Here is a 9,410-nt window from a genome sequence, read left to right on the forward strand (position 1 = left end):
AGTGGGGTTGTCTGGTCAGAAGGGAAGGGATGGGCCCCACAGGCAGGAAGGACAGCTGGGCAAAGGCTCAGAGATGGCCACAGCTGGTGCCTTGCAGGAACTCAAAATGTCGCAGCAGGACTGAAGCCCCGCTGTTCCCTCAGCCCGGCAGCCGCCTACTCAGCCCTCACGGACCTCTGGGCCACCTGAGAGGTCATGTGCTTGGGGAAAGAGACCAAACAACCTGAGCTCCTACACTGGCCCACTGCGGGGCCTCAGGCAAGTCACTTTTCTCTCTTAGAACCTCAGTTGCTTCATGTGTAAAATGGTGATGAAAACAATACCTGCCTCTGAAGGTTGTAATGGGGAGGAAGTGAGAGGAGCAAAAGACCTTGCCCCACAGTCTAGTGGACAAATAAATGTGTAGAATGTTCACTTCCGCTTTGCCAGAACCAGGAACTATACTGGGAACATAGTAGGTGCTCAATTAATAGTTGTGAATGAATGAGTGAAAGCAGTGATAAGTGCTATGGAAGGAAATAAGTAAAGCAGAGTAAAGGGTAGTGGGAGAGCCGCCGGAAGGGTGCTGGGAGGTGGGAGAGGCAGTTGCTGTTTCAGTCCCCGTGGTCAGGGAAGGCCTCTCTGAGGAGATGAGACTGGAGGGAAGGTTGGAAAGAAGTAGCGAAATAAGCTAAGAGGACTTTGGGGCAGTGCCTGCCAGGCAGAGGCGGGCTCCAGGGTCAGTGAGAAGGCCAGTTCGAGGAGCAGAGCGAGGAGCAGAGGGCAAACGGCGCTGAAGCCTCTCATGCTGGTGAGCTGAGAATGTGGCAGGAACTCCAACCCCGGGGTAAAAGCCTAGATTAGAACAGTCAAGGCTGCTTCTCAGCCTGGGGCCCACCCCTCACAACGCTACTACAGACCCCTCTCAGGTGGTGAGCCTCTCTGTGTCTCTGGCCCCGGCTTTTTTGGCACCGGCCCTACAAATGGGCACTATTATTATCTCCAGTTTTTCAGAGCAGGAAACCCAGACATCTAGAGGCACCCCTCCTTGGGCCAAAACCAGGCCTCCCATGCCAGACCCTGGCTTGCTCCTACCACATTGTCCTGGAGTTCTTTGTTTACAACTTGCCTTCCCCTCTGGGCTGCAGAAGTCCAGGCTCAGTCTCATTCATGGTTTTATTTTACTCCCTGGGTCCCATGTGTCAAAACCTGCCAGAGGAGCGAATGAATGAATGAGCTCACCAAGTCCGCCCCCTTCCCCCTTCAGGGCCCAGTTCACGCCCTGTTTGGCTTCTCCCATTGAGTCGGAATGGGGAGGGGACTGGACAGAGGAATTTCAAGCCACCTGAAGGTGGAGAGCTGAAGAGAGGGGGAGAAGGGGGAGAAAGCGAAAGTGAAGGGAGCCGGGAGCCCCTGTAAGGAGGCGCAGACAGGGAAGGAAATCTCCCGGTAATAATTCATCGGCTCAGGAAGCAGCAGCCTGGCCTGGGGCTGCACGTGGGACTGGCCCTGCGGAGAGGGGGCTGTGCAACCTCCTCCTCCTCCTCCTCAGCAAAGCCCATCCTGGCCAAGGTCATGGTCAAATGTAGGAGTAGGGGAGGCCAGGTGTGGGAACAGACTTTTCCACACACACTGGAGCCTGAAGACTTTAGGGGCTGCTCCCCTGGCGGCCAAGGGACACCCTCCAGCCACAGCCCAACTCCCCCCGCCCACCACACACATTCTAGCCTGGGTCAAGGAAGTTGGAAAAGCACAAATACGTGGCAGAGCTGGGAGACATCTTCAAGAAAGGAAGGAAGAGGGAGCCCGAAAGCACCGAGCAGCCTTTCAACTTCACTCTCCGAGCTCTCTCTGCCACATGAGCCGCCACTTGGGCTGAAGAGGAAGTTTCTGTCCGGCCGAGTGGATGCAGGCTTGGCTGGTCCCCGGGATAGAGCCGGGAAGGGAGCACTAGTTACACAGGAACCTAGCAGCCGTCGTCAGCTCAGGGATTCTCCCCAGGGTCTCCGAGGAGGAAGACCTGTCAGACTGAGCAGTCTGAGGTCTCCTGAAGGAAGGAAGGCAGTAAAGAAGATAGCGTGTTGGCGGGGGTGGCCTTCCAGCAGAGGGAGCAGCCTGGGGTCGGGGTGGGGGATCTGTGTGAGAATCGGGGAGTCTGCAGCTGTCCAAGGCGGGACTGCGGAGAATGAGGAAGAGAAACTTGCATTTGATTTGCGGGGCAGGGTGGGGCGGGGAGGGGGCGGTGGGGGGCGGGGGAGGCAATAGTGAGGCCAAACAGGCTGTGGCTAGTACCCCCACTCACCCCTTGTAAGACTGAAGGCCAGAGCTCTTATCTGGACATCAGGGGTACTCCCCCACGACTTCAGTGAGGAGTTCTAAAGAGTAAAGTGTCTGTCTGGTGTCTGGCACACTATAGGACCTCAACCAAAATGTCAACTCTGTGAAGGTAAAAAAAAAAAAAAATTGTTTTGTTTAAATCTGTATCCTCAGACTTAAAACCATGCCTGACATTTAGTAGGGACCTAACAAGTATGTGTTGAATGAATAAATGAGTGAATGGAACAACTGGTGTTTGTGTTTTGTTTTTGCTTTGCTTTGGTTTTGTTGATGTTTTTTAAGTTTGTCATCAGAGACGTGACACCGTCGAATCCTCGTTTGGAAAGATTACAGTGTTGCTCCGACCGTTCCCCGCGGACACCCCCATGGCGCACAAACTGCGGATTCCTGGGCCCCATTCCAGACCTGCTGTATCAGAACGGGGGAATCGGGAATCCGTACTCTCAACGCCTCCCTTTCCCATTTCTTACACAAGAAAGTTGCAGAACCACAGGATTAGAATTTGAGGGCATAAAAAACCGAACCGGTTTCTCCCAACTTTCTTTCCGAACGAGGAAACCGGAGGCTAGGAGAAAAGGGACCTGCTCTCATTTTCTGCAGGGTTAGGCTGCGGGCGACGAGACTGTTTCTGCGAACCTCCCACCCGACCCATTCTGACTCCCGCCGTTGGCCAGCCTAGCCCAGGGGAGACTGGGAACCTTCAGGGAGGATCACCGGCTCCCGGGCCGCTTTCAACCTGGGGAGCTGGGGCGGCAGGCAAGTCGCCATTGGCCGGGGCACGGCGGGCGCGTGCCCATTGGCCAGGATGGAGCCCACCCGCTCGGGCCGGGGCGGCCGTGTGGTTGGCCCCTCCCTCGGCTATAAGGCCGCTGCCGGCGGGGCCGTGGGAGCGCGCGGGAGCGCACGGCGGGGCGCGGCCAAGGCTGGGACGCAGCGCACCGAGGGACACAGCTGGGTGCCCATGGCGTTCGCGCTGCTGCGCCCCGTCGGCGCGCACGTGCTGTACCCAGACGTGCGGCTGCTGAGCGAGGACGAGGAGAACCGCAGCGAGAGCGACGCCTCCGACCAGTCTTTCGGCTGCTGCGAGGGCCTGGAAGCGGCGCGACGCGGCCCGGGCCCCGGGGGCGGGCGGCGGACCGGTGGCAGCGCGGGCCCCGTGGTCGTGGTGAGACAGCGGCAGGCAGCCAACGCGCGGGAGCGGGACCGCACGCAGAGCGTGAACACGGCCTTCACGGCGCTGCGCACGCTCATCCCTACTGAGCCGGTGGACCGCAAGTTGTCCAAGATAGAGACCTTGCGCCTGGCGTCCAGCTACATCGCGCACCTGGCCAACGTGCTATTGCTGGGCGACGCGGCGGACGACGGGCAGCCGTGCTTCCGAGCAGCAGGCAGTGGCAAGAACGCGCTCCCCGCCACCCCCGACGGCGGCCGCCAGCCGCGCTCCATCTGCACATTCTGCCTCAGCAACCAGCGCAAGGGGGTGAGTGCGTGGCGCCCATGTTCTACAGCCGCAGGGTCGAGGGGGACAGGGCACGAGCAAAAGAGGGCCGGACCCCAGTGAAGGGGAGCGGGGAGCGAGGTAGAGTTCGTGGAGCGTTGGTGCTCCAAGGCCAGGGTTTGGTATGGAACAGAACTACCCGCTTAATGTCTCCCAATCAGATAGGGTGCAGCAAAGCCCAGAGGTCACGCATGATTTAGAGCAGTGATTTTCAGCCTTCTTCACCTCATGCACGCATAAACTAACTCCTAAAATCCCGCGGCACACCCAAAAAACATATTTTTGCCAATCTAACAAAAACAGTAGGTATAATTTTGATTCATTCACACCAGATGGCTATTTCATTGACTTCTCATTTTTTTTTTAAACTTGACAGTCTAAGGAAAAAATGGCTAGGTGTTGCACGTTTTAAAAATTCATCCAGGGGCAACCGCCCCTCAACCAGAGGTGTGCCAGAAAGAGGGCATGAGGAAATAACAACAAAGGTGGTCATTTTTTGAGCACGTCTTACATACCATGTGCTTTCCTGGTCATCTTTTTGTGCTTTTGCAACAACTCCATCAGGCAGGTGGTGACCCTGCCTTTGGGCCTCTGAGGCTCAGAAAGGTGCCAGGGGTGTCCAGCCCCCGGGACCCAAGCGGTCCAGGATGGCTATGAACGTGGCCCAACTCAAAATTGTAAATTTACTTAAAACCTCTGTGTTTTTGCTCATCCGTTTTCATTAGTGTTTGTGTGTTTAATGTGTGGCCCAAGACAACTCTTCTTCCAGTGCGGCCCAGAGTTGCCAAAAGGTTGGACAGCCCATGCCCCACTTACTCAGCTGGGAAGCCACACAAGGCGGGTTCTGGGCTTGCTTGGTATGTGTTGCCCTGAGCTACCCTGACCTTGAAACAGTTGTTTCCTGTCCAAAGACCTGGTCCAAGGGCAGGAGACTGAGAGGAAAAGGGGATGGATGCAAACTGCAACCAAGAACCTGAAGCGTCCCAGCTGATGAGCAGCGGGAGAGAAGAAGGGGGTCCCCTGAGGGCACCAACTCCAAAAGGAGGCAGTACTGGGGGAGGGCACTGTTGAGTCGCTGGGCAAAGCTGGAATTAAGCTCCTTTGGTCTGTCCTGGGTAAGGATGAGAAGCAGGCTGGTAGGAGGTGGACGGGGCTGGGTAGCAGCAGAGGTCACCAGGGGACTCTTCTGGCTGGGAGCTGGTTCTCCCACCCAAGCGCAAGGAGCCTGCTTCATCCCCAGCCTTTTCCCCTTTCTGACCTGGGCTTTTCCTGCCATGAGGAATCTGGTCTTTGTGACAACTTTGGGCTCCAGCAGCTACCATGTACATCTGGGGAGGCGGGCAGAGAATGGCCACAGCCCGTTCAAAAGTGAAAGGGCTTGGGGGATTGGAGTCAGGCCTCCGAGTCCCCCAGCTTTTGGTTCCCATGGCTGCACCAGGTCCCCTGCTTGCTTCACTCTGTTCTGGGGAAGCCTCAATGTCCTGGCCTCAGGCCACCCCCTTGTAGCTCCTTCGACTCCCATTCTGGCCTCTCAGCCCCATGGCTGCCTCAGTTTCCCTGAGTCAGCCTTCTCAGTCTCAGACCTGTACTTTCTCCAGGGCCCCTGCAGCTCTCAGCTGTGAGTCCCTTCCCAGTGGGTGCGAAGTCGGGGCAGGCCCTCAGAAGTCCTGCCTGGTGTGTGAAGGGCGGACAAGGCCCTCAGTGATATTCCCGCACCACCTTCACCCATTCACTCAGTTCAGCAAACCTGAGCTACCCAACAGCCAGTGCCTTTTGTGGGCTCTGAGAACTTCCCAGAGGAGCAGGCTGTGGATTCGCACTCACCGCAGCAGGGAATCCCAGTGTGGTGTCAGGGCCAAGGGCAAGGAGATGAGGACGGGGATGCCGTGGCCTAGGGGTGGGGAGGTGGAGCACAAAGGACTGTCAGAGCCCAGAGGAAGCCCCCAGCCAGCAGGCTGAGTTCCTGGTGGATGCCTGGGAGGGAAGGCAGGCAGGTGAGAGGGTGGGGACAGGTGTTCAAGAGTTGTGGTCAGAAACATGACCTTGAGAAGGAAAAGGGAGGGTGTTGAAGGCGGTGGAGCGCAGAGGGGAGGCAGAGACTGTCAGCAGTCACAGCGGTCTTGGCGAGCATCGGTCTCCTGTGCTAAACACTCTGCACACGCGATCATTAAAATTCCTCAGCAACCCAGAGAGGAGGTGCTCTGGGTATCCCTACCTGCTGACATAGCCTGTGATAGAGACAGGATTCAAACTCAGGCCTGCGCGACTGGGACATGCGAAGAGTTAGTGTGGAGGGCCTGCAACTGCAGGTCTGGGGGAGAAGGGGTGTCTGGGCTCTCATGTGCCCACCATAGCTGAGCTGGGGGTTCTCTGCTGGTCTCAGGTCTGCCCCTCGGATCACAAACCCTCGCCTGTGGCTGGCTGCTTCCCTGGGATCTGTTACAGAACCAAGGACCCAGCCAAATTTGGCTACAGAAGCCATGCTGTCAGTCACAGGGTCCTCTGGGAGTAGGTGACAGGGGCCGTCCTGGTCAGTTCTGGCCCCTCAAAGACTTGACTGGAAGAAAACTATCTGTCTTGGAGAACCCCTGGGTGGCTCCCTTCTGAGCTTTGGGGGCCAGGGAGCTCCGAGACTCCAGACCCTGTCCCTTCACTCTCAGCCACCACTTCCCTCCCACCTGGGTGGTCTGTGTTGGGTTCACCATGGAAACAGCTTCCTGGAGCATCTTCCTGGGTAAGGAGGGGTTAGGTGTGGCCCTCTGGTAGAAACAGCAAGTGGGAGACAGAAAGGGGGTTCTTGTCTCTCCCCTGTTTCCCCTTTTGTTACCCGGGGGAGCAGGTGGATGGGATCATCTTATAAGGCCCTCCTCCCACATGGTGTGCCCAGCCCTGGAGCAGAAGGCATTAGGGTGAGGAGGTGCGGTTACCAGGTGATGCTGATAAGGCAGTACCGCCTGTGAAGGACGCTGAACACTTACTGTGTTCCTGACACCGTGCTTAGGGCTCTACCTGGGTCAGTGTGTGTAATCAGCACAGTGACTCCCCTTTGCACACGGGGCTCAGTGAGGTGAAGCCACCTGCCTGAGGTCCAACAGGTCGTCCAAGGCAGAGCAGAGGTCGAGGCCCAGCTCTGCCTCCTGGAACCCACTTCCTGACCACGGTGCTTCCCAGGGCCCGTGGCACTGAGTTCCTGGGAGACAGAGAAGCTGGGCCTAGTCAGGGCCTCTTCAAGTGTTCTAGGCAGTTGACGGGCCTCTTCCGCAGCTGCGTTTGCAAGTAGATCTATTTTGTCCCCATTTCACAGATGAAGAAACTGAGGTCCAGGGAGGTGTGCAGTCCTAGCATTCTCATGGGACCGAGGCCTCTCAGGGACCACCGGACCCCGGGTGGAGGTGGCTCTGCCTGAGGACATAGAGTGAGAGGGTGGGGGGGCTGCTTTTCTGTTCCCCGGGATCAGCACTAAATTCCCCTGCCCCCACCCCAACCCCATTTCTCAGACACTCCTGCCAGAGTTTGTCTGAGAAGCCCAAGCCCCAGGCTCTGCTGGGACTGTGGCCTCAGCCCTCAAAATAGCCCTGCCTGTGAATGAACACGCTGTCCCTGGGCCCAGAGAGCCTCGAGGGAGGCTGGGCTCACATCTGGATGGATCTGCCCCAACCTGGACCCAGCGGCGGAGGGGGGCAGGGGGCAGAGCTCCCACATGGTCGGCTCTTTCTCTAGGCGGCTGAGAAAGATGCCTGTCCCATCAGCTCCCAGCAAGGCCCAGGGAGTGAGAAGGCACAGTGGGGTTTCAGACACCATCATGTGCTGGAAGCAAGACAGACTTCATGGATTTCCAGTCCAGCCCTTTCACCAACTGGCGGGGAGCCTCTGGGCCAATCACTCAACAGCTGGAGGCCTCCAAAGAGGGGAGGCCTTTATTGTCCATGACCTCGCTGGCTTACAGTGACGATGAAACCCAGGTGTCAGACCTCAGAAGGCTGGGCAGAGACTGCCCCGTGGGGTGAAGGACAGGTGGCTTCAGGCGCCGCCACTCGTAGTTCATCTTCCAGTGGGCGTCACTGATTCAAACAACATGGTTTGACACCTGCTACATGCCAGGCCCTGGGCTGGAACTGGCGTCACAGATGAAGAACGTTCCCCGAGCTCCCAGCCTGATGCGGACAAAGTGAACCCCAGTCTCTCCCCTTCTGAGTTACCCTGGTGGAATGTCCCCAGAGGCAGGAAGCGCTAGGCAACTGCAGGAATGGAGAAACCTTCCCAGGGAGACGGGACCAGAGGGCGTATTTCCCGGCAGAGGGAACATCCCGAGTGAAGGCTGGGAGGAGAAATCCATAATCCACTTTCGAGGTCGATGAGTAAGCCATTGGGCATACAGGCCAGCAGTGGGGGTAACCACCGTAGGCTTTGCTTTGCCCTTTCGTGTAGAGTGCTGTGATTCTTAAATGTATTGGATCCTTTTGAAAAAGCAACAAATCACATGGGGAGGAAATGAAGAGGTAAAAACGTCTCTCTCCCATGCTGTCTCCCCACCATCTAATTCCTCTTCTGTGAGAAAGCTGGTGAGTGATTTTCCCGTGCGTCCGTCTCTCAGCATCTCGGCGCACAGGCTCCTGTGTGCCTCCGTCCTTAAATAATGTTACCTCGCCACTGTCCGCATCTGTTCATAAAGAGTTTCTTCTGCCTTATGCTGCAGAGAGCTTTCGCGGACACAGAGGTGAGTTCCAGTGTCGCAGTGATCTGGTCAAACCTCAGGACTTCTTTTTCCTCTGCTATAGGGCGGCCGTCGTGACCTGGGAGGCAACTGCTTAAAGGCGAGGGGGGTGGCCCCTCTTCGGGTACCGCGGAGATGAGCTGAGACCGCTGAGGCATGTGCTCCAAGCAGGACCCTGGAGAAGGAGGCCAGAGGCTGGCCACGGGTTGAACAGGGGAGAAGACCCCAGGAGCCGATCCTACCCCTCCTTTGCGTAGGGGCCAGAGGACAATGGCTTGGGCCCATGACCCTCTGGACAGGCCCCCTGGGACATCTCTGCCCCACCCTGGAGAGCTGTGAAGACCCATCCAGCTGGCCCCGGCCCCGGCTGGTCAGAGACAAGGCAGAACTTCTGCAAAAACAAAGACTGTTGGAGACCAAGGGTGTGTGCACGTGTGTGTGTGTGTGTGTGTGTGTGTGTGTGTGTGTGTGTGTTTGAGAGAGTGAGAGAAGGAATTGGTGGATTTAAAATAAAAGGTATTTTTAAATAAAAGATGTTCCCAACGGAGGAAGGGAAGGGCCTGGGGACATCCGAGGTCAGAGGTGACCCCTCTCGTGGACCTCGGCAGAGGCACGGATGTCACAGGTGCTGCCTGGGCCCCGGAGGGAGTGGGCAGGGGGAGGGCAGGGAGACCCCGGAAGTCGAGAGAACCAAACTTTCCTCAGCGTGTTCTTGAACACCTCTTAGGTGGCTGTCGTAGTTGGTAAAGAAACCTTAATTTTATTCATTTTTGAATAAGGAGTATATTCATCCACATAGCTCAAAATTCAAAAGCCACAGAGGGTATATACTGAAAACAAAGACTGTTGGTAACTGGGTGTCACCAACGGCCACCCCTGGCC

The 9,410-nt window shown here is 57.0% G+C and overlaps 1 protein-coding gene across 1 annotated transcript; it reads left to right on the forward strand.

Moving 5' to 3' along the window:
* The first annotated feature begins 3,221 nt into the window (after nt 1-3,221).
* Nucleotides 3,222-9,050, forward strand: TCF15 (transcription factor 15). The gene is made up of 2 exons (XM_037143286.2): nt 3,222-3,796; nt 8,593-9,050. Exons 1-2 carry the CDS (start codon nt 3,278-3,280, stop codon nt 8,665-8,667), a joined length of 594 nt encoding a protein of 197 aa, XP_036999181.2. The 5' UTR covers nt 3,222-3,277; the 3' UTR covers nt 8,668-9,050.
* The last annotated feature ends 360 nt before the right edge of the window (nt 9,051-9,410 follow it).

The sequence above is a fragment of the Artibeus jamaicensis genome, unplaced genomic scaffold, assembly GCF_021234435.1.
Source record: "Artibeus jamaicensis isolate MK-2021 breed Jamaican fruit bat unplaced genomic scaffold, CSHL_Jam_final contig_685, whole genome shotgun sequence".
NCBI lineage: Eukaryota > Metazoa > Chordata > Mammalia > Chiroptera > Phyllostomidae > Artibeus > Artibeus jamaicensis.

Bases quoted from the DNA above. Each gene is read 5' to 3' on its own strand.
- TCF15 (XM_037143286.2), top strand. From the start codon at position 3,278: ATGGCGTTCGCGCTGCTGCGCCCCGTCGGCGCGCACGTGCTGTACCCA. The intron at 3,797-8,592 runs GTGAGTGCGTGG...CCTCTGCTATAG, and splicing joins TCAGCAACCAGCGCAAGGGG to GGCGGCCGTCGTGACCTGGG.